The 16,094-nt window shown below is 35.6% G+C and overlaps 1 protein-coding gene and 1 pseudogene across 1 annotated transcript; both read right to left on the reverse strand.

Moving 5' to 3' along the window:
• Positions 1–1,891: 1,891 nt before the first annotated feature.
• LOC122197159 (50S ribosomal protein L2, chloroplastic-like) lies at positions 1,892–3,384 on the reverse strand (annotated as a pseudogene).
• Positions 3,385–5,170: 1,786 nt separating this feature from the next.
• LOC111903143 (uncharacterized) lies at positions 5,171–14,072 on the reverse strand. The gene is made up of 6 exons (XM_023898925.1): positions 14,034–14,072; positions 13,874–13,950; positions 13,797–13,803; positions 13,466–13,715; positions 12,916–13,372; positions 5,171–5,381 (listed from the first exon to the last, which is right to left on the reverse strand). Exons 1-6 carry the CDS (start codon positions 14,070–14,072, stop codon positions 5,171–5,173), a joined length of 1,041 nt encoding a protein of 346 aa, XP_023754693.1.
• Positions 14,073–16,094: the final 2,022 nt, after the last annotated feature.

A 16,094-nucleotide genomic window follows, 5' to 3' on the forward strand; every position in this document is an offset into this window, starting at 1 on the left:
GTCACCAATTTGATTTCTCAATTAAATAATGATATTTGCATCAGGTTGTGTCCATTCAAGGTAAAGACACGTGTTATAATTGCTAAGGTAACAATACCAATAAAAACCATCACCTAAGTGATTCCATTGGAGTGATAACAAGTATTAAATCAATATTATATCTGCTGATAAAAGGGGCTTAATCACAAGATACATGAAAAAGAATGAACTAAGAAGGAAATTACAACATCAATTTTCGACTTTATATGTACCCTATAGTACAAAAAGATGTCCTTGAAAGGTTAACTGGCTCATTTGTGTCCCCGATAGTTCTAGTAAAGGTCCTAAAGGATGGTGGGCAAAATGCCTGTCGAGATTACACAAAAAAGAGTTTTGACTTTTTTTTTACCTAAGTCTCAAAATTAACTCGATTTTTCCACAAAAGATCTGATCGTGTTAAATTAGACCTTAAAAGTCTGAGTTTTGACTAGTTTTGCCCCTTATGACCTCATGTAGCATGTTACTCGGTTCCCCCGCCTTTGTGGCATTTTATATTAGACCATAAACTTCTGATCATGCTAAATTAGACCCGAACTTTAATATATATATATATATATATATATATATATATATATATATATATATATATATATATATATATATATATATATATATATATATATATATATATATATTAAAATTAACATTTTTTCTAAGTTTTTTATTTCAAATGTTTTTAGTCAAAACTAATCTCAGTTTTATTTTTATTTTTATTTTTATTTTTTTAGTACTTTTTGTTTTTTATTAGTTTTTGTTTTATTTATCATCAATTTAATAATTGTTTTTTTTTCACAAAAAATGTAAAGTGAATATTTTAAAGTATATTACAATTTTGGCCTTAGTGTTTTTTTTTCTATTTTTTTTATAATGTTCGTTATTTATGTTTTTTCTAATATTTTTTGTTTCTTTATTTGATTCGAGTAAATAAAAAATTGTATAACTTATAATATCGTAGTCGCTCATGGTTATTTTTGGCCGATTGATCTTCCAATATGCTAGTTTCAACAACTCTCGTTCTTTAAATTTTTTCCTTGCTGCTTTGCCTGTATTAGGTATATAGTTCACTACTTTAGGTATCAGCACTACGGATTTCAACCTAAATAGTTTCAATTTCAACCAATCGGTAGTTGATAGTCAAGGTCGTGTAATTAATACTTGGGCTGATATAATTAACCGTGCTAACCTTGATGTGGAAGTTATGCATGAACATAATGTTCATAATTTCCCTCTAGACTTAGCTGCTATCGAAGCTCCATCTACAAATGGATTAAAACTTTGGTCTTATTGTAATTATATAGAAGTTTCTGAACTAAAAAAATGAGCAATAATGCCCTATTGATAAAATAAGAGGGAAACTATTGCTCCTTTTTTTATTTAGTAGTATGTGCATTACACAGTTTCTTTAGAAATAACAAGGTCTTTTGTTTGATTCGATTAGCATGTTTTCTTTTTGTATTAATTTAGCGGTTTATATATCATTTTCCCAATATTTTATGAAGTTTGATTTACAATTTAACTTCCATCTGAAATAGATAAAAATGAAAACTTTTATTAATTAAATTTTTGATTTCGAAAATAAGAAAGAAAATAAGGAAGAAATAATATGCTATTTTTTATGTTAATAGAAAAATCTAGAAATACTAGATAATAGTACAGGGCAGATGTAGCCAAGTGGATCAAGGCAGTGGATTGTGAATCCACCATGCGTGGGTTTAATTCCCGTCGTTCACCCAAATTTAATTTATGTTTTTAATAAATTATTCGCTAAAAACGGATTTTTTAGTGAACGTGTCACAGCTTCCTCCTATTTTTTTGTTTTGTAAATTATAAGAAAGAAATTATATTTTCTCTCCTATTTACTACAACAACGAAGAATCAAATTATCACTATATTTATTCATTTTTCTACTTCTTTTTTCTAAGTGCGGGATAACCCCAAATGGGTTGTGGGTTGTTTTCTACCAATTGGGGCCCTCCCTTCACCACCCCCATGTTGATGGTTTAGAGAGTTCATAACTACTCCTCTTACTATAGGGCGGTTACCTAGCCAATGCTCGATCCAACTCTACCCAAACTTTTCTAGTTCACCCCAACATTCTCCACTTGTCCAACTGTTGCTGAGCAGTTTTTGGATATCAAATAGACATCCCCATAAGATAATCTTAATGTGGCCGACTTCCCTTCTTTTGCAATCAGTTTCGCTACAGCACCTGCTTCTCTAGGTAATTGTCCACCATTTCCAAGTGTGATTTCTATGTTATGTATGGCAATGCGTAAGGGCCTATCGGTTGAAGTAGATTCTTCTTTTTTATCAATCAAAACCCCTTCCCAAACTGTACAAGCTTCTTCCAAAGCATACGACTTTATAGATGTAGGTGGTGATATCTATACAGATGGATCTTATATATGTATGGTATAACGAAGTACCACATGGGTGGATATATAGGAATCAAAATCTGCCGAATCACTCATGATATGATCTTCTACATCCTAGGTCTTCTCGTTCCATCATCTGGCTTATGTTCTTAATGTAGCATTCAGACCGGATGACTCTATGAAATTACGTTGATACTTCCACATATTATGGGTAATGTAGGAGACATCTATATCCCCCCCCCCCGGGAGAATTTTAGAGTTACCACTGCTTTGCTTTCAATTCGCCTGACCATCAAGTGAAATATGAATAATCCGTCCTCTTCTCTTTGAAAGAAAGGGCGCTTCCAGTTTTGGTGGTGCTTTAAACAATTTTGTCTTCTCCATATTACTATATCTCTAGAGTCAATAACTTTTTATAAGGAACTAATGAATTCATTCACTTGTTGCCATTAAGCTTTAGTTTTCTGTTGAGGTCCATCCTGTAAAGGTACTCAAATTGGATCAGTGATCAATTTCTAGGTTTCGTCATAAACCTAATTGGTTACTTCCAATTACGTAAATCAATAATTCAAACTGCACTCAAAGGTAGGGCATTTCCCATTTTTATAGGAACTGTTATACCAGAAACAATGGTATCTCCAATTATAGCCCCCCTGGGATGTAAAATATATATCTTCTCACCATCCTTATAATGTATGAGACAAATGTATTCATTTCGATTCGAGTTGTATTCTATGGTTACGATTCTACCATATATGTCTTTTTCATTCCGTCGAAAATCTATTTTACAGTATAGACGCTTATGACATCCACCTCTATGCCATGCGGTAATGATTCCTCTAGCATTACGGCCTTTACCACAATGATGTTGTCCATATATCAAATTATTTCGTGGATTGGATTTGAGTTTACTGTCTACGACTTCATTGCATGTGCTCGGGGTAGAAGTTTTGTATGAGTGTATCGTCATGCTATTAAGTATTTTGATTTAAGTTCTTTTCTTTATAAGGGGTGGAATAGAATAACCGGGTTTCGGATGAAAAATATAAAGAAAAAAATTGGATGAAAATTACAATTATAAATATGTTGAGGGTTCAAATAAGTAATAATTAGATTTACATATAAATGCTTACATAATTTGGAATTTCCGTGTAAAACTAACAACTTAACGTCAACATGAATAAATAAATAAAATAATATTAAATGAAGAAAAACGTAAATCCGGTTTTTATTTTTATATTTTTTATTTCTTTTGAAGTTATTATTTTTTATCATTTACTTGAATCAAAATATTAAAAAAACAATAGAAAAACCATTAAAAAAAACTAAAAAAATGCAAAGGCCAAAATTTAATATACTCATATATTTTTTGAAAAAACATAAGTAATCAAAACTATAGAATAAAAAAGTCAAATTTCAAAATTACAGTATACTCTAATATACTCATGCACTTTATACTTTTTGAAAAACCACAAACAACCAAAAAAAGACTCTAAGGCCAAATTGTAATATATTCACACTTTACTTATATATATATATATATATATATATATATATATATATATAGAGAGAGAGAGAGAGAGAGGAGAGAGAGAGAGAGAAAGAGAGAGAGAGAGAGAGAGAGAGAGTAAATTATACGAATCGTCCCTAGGACAAGTGTCAAATTGCACGTTCAGTCCCTATTTTTGAAAATTAACTCTTACCGTCCCTCTTGCATTTGAATACTACCCGCCCAGTCCCTATTGTCATTAAACGTTAGATTTCTCCGTTTGGGTTCCCCACGTGCCTTGCATGCAGGGGTATTTTTATCATTTCATGTCTCGTGCCCCTATTAGAGTCGTTGCCCCTCCCCTACTTTCATTTATCTTCGTCGCCCTTCTTCCCCATTACTTCTTCCCCCTTTCGTTCTTCGATTTCCCTTCTCCAACCAACAAAAATGGCAATTAGATGCAATTGTAGAGCTGAAGCTATGATTTGTACCTCATGGAGCAAGAACAACCCTGGAAAACGTTACTATGCTTGTTCTAACCTGGTTAATTTCGATTTCTTGATAAATCTAACCTAATCTCCTAATTTCTTTTATTTTATGTAAATTTTAGCATTGCTAAATTTTTCTACATGGTATTTTGCAGGCTCGTGGTTGCAAGTTCATTGGTTAGGTGGTGGAGGATCAGAAATGTGCTTGTATGAACATAAGGATGAAGCTTGAAGAACAAAATCTGAAACTGAAGTTGTATCTAGCTATTAGTTGGTTTCTTTTTGTGTCAATTCTAGTGTACAAAGTATAGGATAAGTTTGTAGACCAAAGTTGGATGTATCAGTTTAAATGTTAATGAAAATTGGGTGTTTTTTTGGTAATTGCCAAACATGTATTCAAACCAAAGTTGGATGTATCAGTTTGCATGTATTCAGACCAAAGTTGGTAACTGAAAAACATGTATTCAGACCAAAGTATTCTTACCAAAACAACAATTTATGACATATCATTAAGTCATCAAACCATTACAAACATGCATCCATACATTAACAACCTAATTAATCATTAAGTCATTCAAACCATTACAAACATTAAGTCATCAAACCATTACAACTATCATAGTTAAAGAAGTAGCACAACATTAGTTCAAACTGAAATTACAGACCCAAAATACATGAAATAACATTGTTTCAAGTACATCAAGAGTATTAGCATTCAAAAGACAAGAAAGTAATACACAAACACTAAACCATCGGACTTTTCCCCTTGTTCACAACACCTAGTTCTGTCCCACACCAGCATTCTGTCCCACATCATTACCACCAGCATTTTGTCCCATATCACTACCACTGGCCTGTGATCCTCCCACTGACTGCCCCTTGTAGCTCCTTCCATTATGCCCAACATTTTCACACTTTGAACATCTAACTGTTCTGGTCCCTGTAGCACTATCATCTTCAGTAGAAGATCTTCTTCTTTTCTTTTTTCGCCTACCAATAGGCACATGATGTTTTTGTTGGAATAGTGTCTAAGCCCGTAACTATATTTGGTATGTACTTGACCCGGTTGTGCATGGTCCTTTTGGGTTGCCTTCCCAAAGTAACTTGACAAGGTAAGTTAAGGAGAAAGAAAGAATCTTATGGTTTATTAATATATTATAAGAATAATATATTACAGGAGAAATCATATTTATTTAATTAGTATTGGTCATAAATTAATTAGGAATTAATTTGGTGACTAAAAGAGATTAATTAAATAAAGAGGTATAAACTGTAAAATGTGTGATGGTTAAGTTTTAGGTTAAGGAAACCTAATGGACTTAAGGGAGAACGAAATTATGATGGGGGTCCATCATATTTTCGTCCAAGGCCTTATTCCAGAAGGTTCCTTGGACTGCTTGGTGGCTAACTGTCCATTAGGGTTTAGACTAAAACCCTAGTAGCCTGCAAGTATAAATAAGACCCCTAGGCTATGGAAATCGAATACACTTCATTCCAAGGGAACCCTAGGGCTGATTTCTAGCATCTCTCACCCTCTCTCATATTGCCTTCTTGCTTGTGGGGTTTGTGAACCATTAGAGGAGTTACAGTTGTGATTTTAAGCTCAAGATCAAGAAGATTACAAGGATCCAAGCTAATTTAAAGAGGTAAACCACTTAGATCTGTTTTCTTTATGATAATTTCGAATTATACATGATAGATCTAGGTTTTTAAGTCTTGGATTCAAAGCATGTACAATAGAGAAACCTAGATCCAAGCATTAGGGTTTGTATGAGCACATAGGATTGTTCTTATGCATAAAACCCATCAGTGGTATCAAATACTTGATTAGTTTCAATTGTATGTGATCCTTTAACTATTTATATGCTGAAAATCGAGTTTTCTTGCCTTTGCCTGACTCAACTCAGCGAGTCAGTATCTGGACTCGGCGAGTTCAGAGCTGACTCGGCGAGTTTGTGCGTCAGACAGAGGATATTTCGAGATTTAATTTCTATTTTGTCTTGGATTTGATGGCTAAATCATTTTTTGAAGTTAAAATCCGAATTTTATCTTAATTAAATGATTATCCTTGCCAAAACAATAGATAATTTCAAATCTTTTGAATATTGGTTGTTTATATGATAAATATGGATTATTTAAAATTATTTGGTAATTATCTTATGACTAAAATAAGATTAGGTCAAATATAGATAATTATGAAATTAATTGTTTAATTTAAATTATTTGTTATTTGATCCATTATGTTTTGAAAAGTTCAAAACTTGCCCTCAAGTTTTGAAATTTGAATTTTGTGATTAAAAGTTTAATTTTGAATAATTTAAATTTCAAACCCTTAGAATTTTACAAGTTTAAAATTCAACCCTATACTATTATATATTATTACAAGCTTAATATATATATATATATATATATATATATATATATATATATATATATATATATATGTATAACTTAAAATGTTAGTCTTACCGTTAGTAGGCCTCATTCACGAAGCCAGTCTATAAGGTGGGTATAAGGTTGTTACATATAAAATGGCGCTTAATGGGTGTACACTCACACCCACCGCTTGCTTCACTGCTGGAGGGTCGTTAGCCGAACGGGTAGGATAGGGCAACCCTCTCCTCATTAAAAGGATAATGTAAGATACAAAGTAACTACATGTTTTACAAATTCCCAATCTTAGTTACTTTAGGGTAAAATGTGAAAATGATGCTAATCCATGGAATTACACTTCGTACCCTTGTCAAACGTTGGTGGAGCGCGTGTGGTTAGCCGGCACACTAATTTGGGGATGACATTGGTAGCGAAGGGTGACTCGATGTTTGTCATAGATCAATGGAGCGTGTGTGCTTTATCGGCACATTGATTAGGTGATAGAGACATTGAGTGCACCATGTTGATTCGCGTGGTTATTCACAACTTGTTTGCGATCCTTAATATCCCATTCGCACATTTGAAGTGCATATCGAGATTTAAACATGCCATTGAAGAGTTCAATGAATCTCAAAGATCTAGGAGTTTTCAATACATTTAAAACCTAAATTTCTTTTTTGTTTTTCATGGACAGAATTGGTGAATCGTCATTCACTTACCTTCAAATAATTTACTTTTAGAGTACGGCATACCTTTCTAAGTTGTAAATAATGTTGTTGGATCCTAGCCCTAATTTCTCATTTGGGTGTTTAATTAGGGATTCATTTCTAATCAAACTTTGTTCCTTTCTTTTTCAGATGTCTGCAAACAACAACAACAACGCTTCTGGGTCATTCTCGTTGATGAACCTGGGTCAGAAAGTGACATTTGATGGGTCAATCTTTAACGAGTGGATGAGGTATATTCGCATGATCACACGCTACGAGGAAAAAGAATAAGTGCTCGATGAAAAGCTTGAAAAGATCATCCCAGATGCTGCTACTTCTAAAGAGTTGGCCGCCTTTGAGGCCCACGAGCGTGATGCTACGATAGTTCACTGCATCATGTTGGCCACCATGAACCTCGAACTCTAAAAGTCATATGAGGACATGTATCCGTATGAAATGCATCAGGATTTGCTGGACAGGTATCACCAGAGTGCGAGGAAAGAGCGCTATGAGATCATTACTAACATGATCACTGCTAAGATAGGGAGTGGAGAATCCCTAACCTCTCATTTGCAGAAAATGCAGAGGTATGTTGATCGTCTTCTCAAACTTAATGTTAAGTTTGATAAGGATTTGGCTATCAACATAATCCTCCACTCCTTTCCCTCCTGCTACAACCAGTTTAGGATGACCTACCATATGAACAAAGAGGAGGTCTCCTTGAGCAAGCTCCAAGGACTCTTAAGGACTGCTGAGAGCAACCTCAAAGACAAATCCATTGCACCATCCCTTACTGTGGTCGCTCCTGTGATGGCAATAGGTCAAGGAAAGGGTAAAAAGAGGAAGGCTCCATGTAATAGCCACCATAAGAGGAAGCCCCATGATGGTTCGTCCTCAAGTGGGACCAAAGCAGGGCCTGCTAAACCCTCATCCGATCCCAAGGAAGCAGAGTGCTTCTATTGTCACCAAAAGGGCCACTGGAAACGAAGCTGCCCTCGGTATCTGCAAGATATAAAGGATGGGAAGATTAAACCCACCTTTGTAGGTATGTATTCTATTAAATCTAATAACTCATCATTTGCTACTTCATGGGTTCTTGATACAGGGTGTGGTTACCACATTTGTTCTGATATGCAGGGCCTAAAAAGAAGTAGGGAGGTAGAACATGGAAAGACGAACCTGATTATGGGAAATAGAAGATTGTAGCATGTGACCAAAGTCGGTGTTTATTCTTTAGTGTTGAGTAATGGGTTAGGGATAGATTTAAACAATTGCTTTTATTCGCCAGATATGGAAAGAAACATTATTTCATTTCATGGGTTGTTTAGACAAGGTTTCAGATATTCTTTTGATAATAGTAATGGTTCTATTAATGTTTATTTGAATGGTGTCTTTTATTTCAATGCATTACCTTGTAATGGGATTTATGAATCTATGATGTTTGTTGATAATTTAGGAAATAATGTTTTGAATATTGATTTGTCTGCTAGTCTAGACAAAGCATGCTTGTGGCCATGTCGCCTTGGCCATGTTAACAAGAAACGCATAGCCCAACTCCAAAATAATGGAGTGTTGGAGTCATTCAACCTTAGGGACGATGACACATGTGAATCTTGTTTACTTGGGAGGATGACCAAGTCACCCTTTACTAGCACTTGTGAAAGGGGTGAGGGCTATTGGATCTCATACACACCGATGTGCGTGGGCCCTTTAGGTCCACCACAAGGGACGCTTGCTGCTTCTACGTGACTTTTACAGATGATTATAGCAGATACGGATATATCTAATTAATCAAGCCAAAGTCGGAAACCTTTGAAAAGTTCAAAGAGATTAAAAATGAAGTGGAGAATCAGTTGGGAAGGAAAATCAATATGCTTCGGTTAGACAAAGGAGGAGAGTACCTAAGTCTTGAGTTTCACGACTATCTAAAGGAATGCGGAATTGTTTCGCAATTAACGCCTCTGAGGACGCCACAATTGAATGGTGTGGCTAAGAGACGTAATCGGACCTTGTTGGACATGGTTCATTCTATGATGAGTCGGACTTCGTTACCAATAGCTTTCTGGGGGTATGCCCTAGAGACTGCCACCCATATCCTTTACTTAGTTCCCACCAAGAAGGTAACTAAGACTCCTCACGAGATGTGGACAGGGAAGGCTCCCTCGTTGGCACATATTAAGGTTTGGGGATGCGAGGCTTTCGTGAGATGAGAGACTCACGACCTGCTTGAACCTCGTAGTGAGAAGTGTTATTTCATCAGCTATCCACAGAAGTCTTTTGGCTATCTTGTCTATAGACCGAGTGACAATGTTGTCTTCGTTGCTAGAAAAGGAGTAATCTGAGTCTTATACCATGTAAGGTTCGGTATACTTAGTTCACTATAAACAAGGGCTCTGATACCAATCTGTCACACCCGAAACCGATGGCGGAAACGTTCCGGGGCGGAGGACGTCATGTAAAGTATCACAACCAATGTACATAGTAAGCGTAGTAAACACAACCATTACATTACACAGAAGTAATTACATTTGTTTGAAAGTAAATTTATACATGATTATAGATATATACATCCAAAATGAACAAAAGTAAAGACGAGACTGCTAAAATGTTCTGTCTTCTCCAAAAGATCGCGGGATACCTGTCTAACGAGGACCTGAGAATACAAGCAGTTTTAAAATATCAGCATAAAGCTGGTAAGTTCATAAGTGGTTTGTTTCTATAAAAGAACAAGTTTCCTTTGGTTTTCTAAAAAAGTTGCTATCCAAGAAAATCCCATATTTTCTTACAAGAAAAGTCTAGTTATCCATTGGTTACACAACCTGGTTAAAAAAGTCAAGTTATCCCAGGAAAAACCCTTATTTTCCTTAAAAGTTGGTTGGTTATCCATGCACGAATATCGAATATCTACTATACTTAACAGGAATTTTATTTTTGAATCTCTAATTTCGCTCAGAGGAGTATATATTAATAGACGTATTTTCGAAACTCTGATTTTACTCAGAGGAGGATATTAGACGAAATTTTCGAAGCTCTGGTGACACTCAAAGACATACATTAGTTGTATTTTCGAAGTTCTAGTGCCATCCAAAGGCGTATTTTAGACGTATTTTAGAAGCTCTGATGACACTCAAATACGTACATTAACTGTATTTTCGAAGTTCTAGTGTCATCCAAAGGCGTATTTTAGACGTATTTTCGAAGCTCTGATGACACTCAAAGACGTACATTAACTGTATTTTCGAAGTTCTAGTGCCATCCAAAGGCGTATAATATTAATAATAATCCTATTTTATGATTAGCATGAATCCTTCGTAAATTATAAAATATAACGTAAATTATCACATTTTATAATGAGATCTACAATTAGTCTGAAAGCTAACTCTGCAAGTTAAACGGTTGGTCAATACGATTTCGGTGTTAAAAGCATACGGAATATGAAACATTTCAAATGAAATAATAAATTTAAGTACAAGGTTTCCTTGTACTTTTTCTTGTATTCCCCCCTGAAAACATTGAAAAACACGGAAAAAAGGTGTAGAGGTATGAACTCACCAGTCGAGAAATGTGCCAATTAGGATGCTAAGTGTCAGTCCAGGGCTTGAATGCATGCGAGGTTCCTATGTAATATGAAGATATACATAATTGTATCTAATTAGACATTGAACTACTAATTAAGTAAGAATATACACTCTGACGCGCGAAAACACTTCAATTCAAGTGTTAGGAGTGGTCCGGGTTGCATCTAAGGAGGTGAAAGGCCTAGATATTGAGTTTTCTCTTCAAGAGTAAACTCCTAAAGGAGATTATGGCACATAGACCATATCCCATGAGTTTACGGCCGTAAACTCATGGGCGGTGTGTTCTTGGATGCTTAATGGTCTTACAACACTTGTGGAATTAGGCTAGGATCAATTTTAAGGCATTGGAAGGGATTAAACCATCAAAAGGACCATTTTAAGGAGTTTACGGCTGTAAAATAGGAGTTTACAGCCGTAAACTCTCACATGCACTTTCCTTTTGTGTTTTGGTGATCCTAGGTTAGGCACAAGTGGTTCTAGTCCAAAGTACAAGTCATTGAAGGAAGTTAGGGCACCATTTGACCACTTTAGAGGAGTTTACGGCCCAGGAACCATTCCTTGGGGGGTTTACATCCGTAATCTCCTAAGGGGGTGGTTTCTCTCATGTTTAAGGTCCCTAACACAATGGAGGTTGGTTCTAGACATTATTCCAAGGCATAGGAGGGATTTAAGGGGCATCTTAACACCTTAAAAGGTGTTTATGGCCTTAGAAGGGGTGTTTACGGTCCAAGCATGCTCTCGGGCCAGAAAATCATGTTTACTCCCAAAATGTTAATATTTTGGTGATCCAATTCCATTCATGAAAGCCCCTAAGTCATATCTAAGCTCCAGAAGTGGTTTGGAAGGGTTTTGGGGCTCCAAAACCCCATTTAAGGGTGTTTGCGGTTTGGGATAGTTCCTGGACCATAAACACAAGTTCTTGGTCCTTTTGGATGATTTAGACACACATTTGAAAGTTAAACATGCTAAACTATAAGCTAGGATAGATCACTTACCAAATTGGAGCTTGAAAAGGATGGTTTTGGATCAAAACTTCAATTTGTAGAGAGAGAGTAGTGAGAGGAAGTGAAAAAGCTTCAAATGAGATCCTATCAACTTTATATATGGTTTGAGTTTGAGACCCGGTGGAAATCTACCCGATACTGACGTTAAACGAGGCTTATGGTCGTACCCGATTTAGTTGTCATAACCCGATGTGATACAGACTAAAAATTCTCCAATTAAAAATTGGGATGTTTTAACGTGTTTCAAAATGGGTTTGGACACTCACAAGATCATAATAAAGGTCTCAATTTAATTAACTTAATTAAAATGTTAACGGAAAACTTGAATACAAGCGAGTTTTACTGACGGAAACGGGTTACAGTGACGGAAAAATTTTTAGATTGTCACAGGTTTAGACTGAAACCCTAGTAGCCTGCAAGTATAAATAAGACCCCTAGGCTATGTAAATCGGCTATACTTCATTCCAAGGGAACCCTAGGGCCTATTTCTAGCATCTCTCACCCTCTCTCATATTGTCTTCTTGCTTGTGGGGTTTGTGAACTATTAGAGGAGTTACTATTGTGACTCTAAGCTCAAGATCAAGAAGATTACAAGGATTCAAGCTACTTGAAAGAGGTAAACCACTTAGATCTGTTTTCTTTATGATAATTTCGAATTATACATGATAGATCTAGGTTTGTAGGTCTTGGATTCAAAGCATGTACAATAAAGAAACCTAGATCCAAACATTAGGGTTTGTATGAGCACATAGGATTGTTCTTATGCATAAAACCCATCAGTTTTGGTGGTAGTAACTTTGTTGGACAAGTACTTTTTGCACACATCATGCTCCCATTAATTGGTTCAATTTTAAAGGCATACATCTCTTGCCATGTCTTCAACCAGTATGTTGGGTGAACCCATGTTTCAGGTACCCCAACATTCTCACTATTTCTCCTCATATCCCATATAGCTGCATTTGTGTGCTTGCATGGTATGCCATTGACCTCCCATTTGTTACATGAGCATGTATGTTGTGTTATGTCAAATACACATTGGTCCACACCTTCACCACCTGTGACCTGATACTTCCCATTTCCACAAAACACAGCCCTATACTCTGCAGCTTCACCTTTGATCTTCTCTAGAGTCTTGGTAGTTGTAGGAGTTAGTGGGCCAGAACATTTGTCAATTGTCTTTTGGAAAATAACAAGCTTCTTCATTATGTACTCTCTAATAAACTCCAAGCAACTTATAATTGGTTTGTCACGACCCTTGACAAGTTTGTTATTCAATGTCTCACAAAGGTTGTTTAACAATGCATCACAATGTGCTCTTCCTATAGAATAACAATGTTGCATCATAAATTTCAGTAATCTTTTAAGATGAATACAATCAACAATGTTGAATAATTCTAACATGTATAACTAACCTGTGAAGTGAGACCTGGACCAATGTTGGAGTGGAATGGCTTTAAGCCATTCATATGCATCATTGTTCAATTTCTTCAGTTCAACCATTGCAAGATTGAATTGTTGGACAGTTGTTGTTTTTGCACATTTCCAGAGACAATCTTTAAACTCCTTGCCCCTCCACTTCCGCTTCATATTCTCATGGATATGACGAAGGAAAAATCTATTTTCTGCACATTGAAACAATTTTGCAATTGCAGGCAACACACCCTACAACATAAACACAGTCAATTTTATATAATTAGTACAGATAACATAAAGGGGAAGTAGTTAAACTGTGTATACTATTACCTTATGCCTATCAGTTATAAATGTAAAATTTTGAATTCATAGTCAAATCCAAATCATCACCAAGATTTTTTAGAAACCATGTCCATGAGTTGTAGTTCTCAGACTCTACAAGACCATAAGCCAATGGGTAAGTGTAGTTGTTTCCATCTAATCCCTATAATAGTAAGAACAAATTAGGTTAACATCTATAAGTCATAAGTAAGATTAAGTAGTTAATCCATGTATAAAATTACTTACCACTGCAGTTAGAATCATACCAAGGTAAGGACCCTTCATGAATGCACCATCCAGTCCAAGAAAATCTCTTTTCCCTGCTACAAATCCTTGTTTCAGTGGCGCAAGACATATATATATATATATATATATATATATATATATATATATATATATATATATATATATATATATATATATATATATATATATATATATACGTCTAAAAATTCTAGTATCTGATGCAGGTTGGAAGAATTATCCACTTGAAGCTTGACTGTTGTGTTTGGGTTTCGACTTTGAACCTCCAGTAGATAGTGTCACACCCCGAAAACCGAAGGCGGAAACATTTTCGGGGTTGACTCCATGTTGAGTATCAAATCCAATGCACATAGTAAGTAAAGTAAAACAACCATTACATTACATATACGAAAGTTTACATTTGTTTCAAAAGTAAGTTGTACAGTTGTGATACATAGTATATATAAACAAAACGAGACAAGTCTTCTGCGCACTCCTACATGGAACAAAATGATCTTCGGGTACCTGTTCTAACGCTGACCTGAGAACACAAGCGGTTTGAAAATCAGCATGACGCTGGTGAGTTCATAAGCGGTTTTTGTTTTGTGAAAGTGTTCGAGTTTCCCTTCTGTTTCTGAAAATGTTACACACACCAATAAAATCCCATATTTTCTTAAAAAGATTGGTTTTTGTTCTCAACATGTAAAGTATAGTTGTACACTGAAAACACGTTTACTCTTGTGAAAATGTACAGTTATGTTATCTGATTTGTTATACTGTTCTGGTTACGTACCAATGTATCCCCAGGAAATTCCCATACTTTTCTGATTGTGTTTTACCAATTGTAAAAGATGTAGAGTTATCCGTTTTGTTACACTTTTCTAGTTATGTAAACATTCCCTAGGAAAGTCCCATGCTTTCCTGAATGTTGGTTATCAATGTAAAAGATGTATTCTGAAACCTGGTTATCTTGTAAAATGTGTTAAGTTATTCATTATTACTATTAAGTAAATCACTGTTATCTTAATTGCGAGTTCCATAACCATACGATAGACTAAATATGGCAATAAGTAGTCCACATCACCTTATGACTTTCGTCACCCTTGAACCATTTCGGTTCGGCTGTAGCTAGCAGCCAGGTGTGGGGTAGTCAGCCCCGTATAGATCTATACACTCAAGTTACGCTCTCTAATCCCAGAGATTCTGGTTACGGGTGCAGTCCTCCACTCGCGTATCTCTGTGGAGTGTTCACCGAGGACGTGTCTCCAATCATACAGGACTAAAAAATTTACTAGTAATAATATGATAATCCTCCACTCGCGTATCTCTGTGGAGTGTTACCGAGGATATACAATGTACAAGTTTTATGTTTCAAAAGTTCTAATGTCATGCTTTTAACTGATAAAATGTGGAAACCATTTGTGAAATATATAAAACATAACAGTTTATAAACCCATTTCACAAATAATATGTTTATGTGATCTGCATGTTCAAACGATTATCAGTTGTATCAATCAGTGTTAAAAGTATATAAATTGTGAAACACACACATGAAAACAAGTTTTGAGTACAAGTAGTCCCTTGTACTTTGCTCGTGTTTACCCCCTGAAAACAGTGAAAAACAGCGAAAAAGGGTAAGGGTATGAACTCACCACTTAATGTAGAGATCGAGTGTCAACGGATGCCCTGAACTCCTCTGGCCCCTATTTTTCATGTGATGACACATAAATGAGTTAGAACTAAGGTTTTCCATGACTAAACATGATGGGATAACATCCTTAGGGCTTGGAATTACTAATAATAAGTGTCCTATGATCCAAACTTAATGATTTATGCAAGTTTAGGGCCAAAAATGAGTATTAGAGTGGGTGTATGGTCTTGAAAATGAGTGTGCAGCTGGGGAGTGCGGCCAGGAGTGTCTGTGAGGCAGCACACAAGAGTGTGCGGCTGTACAGAGGGTGTGTGCGGCCGTACACTCCTCATTTGAGTCCATATGTTGATTTTTGAAGTGTATGCTCTTCATACTTGGGAATTTTGAATGTATGCTGCCCCCATTTGAAGGTG

This window comes from Lactuca sativa, chromosome 3, assembly GCF_002870075.4.
Source record: "Lactuca sativa cultivar Salinas chromosome 3, Lsat_Salinas_v11, whole genome shotgun sequence".
In the NCBI taxonomy this organism is placed as follows: Eukaryota; Viridiplantae; Streptophyta; class Magnoliopsida; order Asterales; family Asteraceae; genus Lactuca; species Lactuca sativa.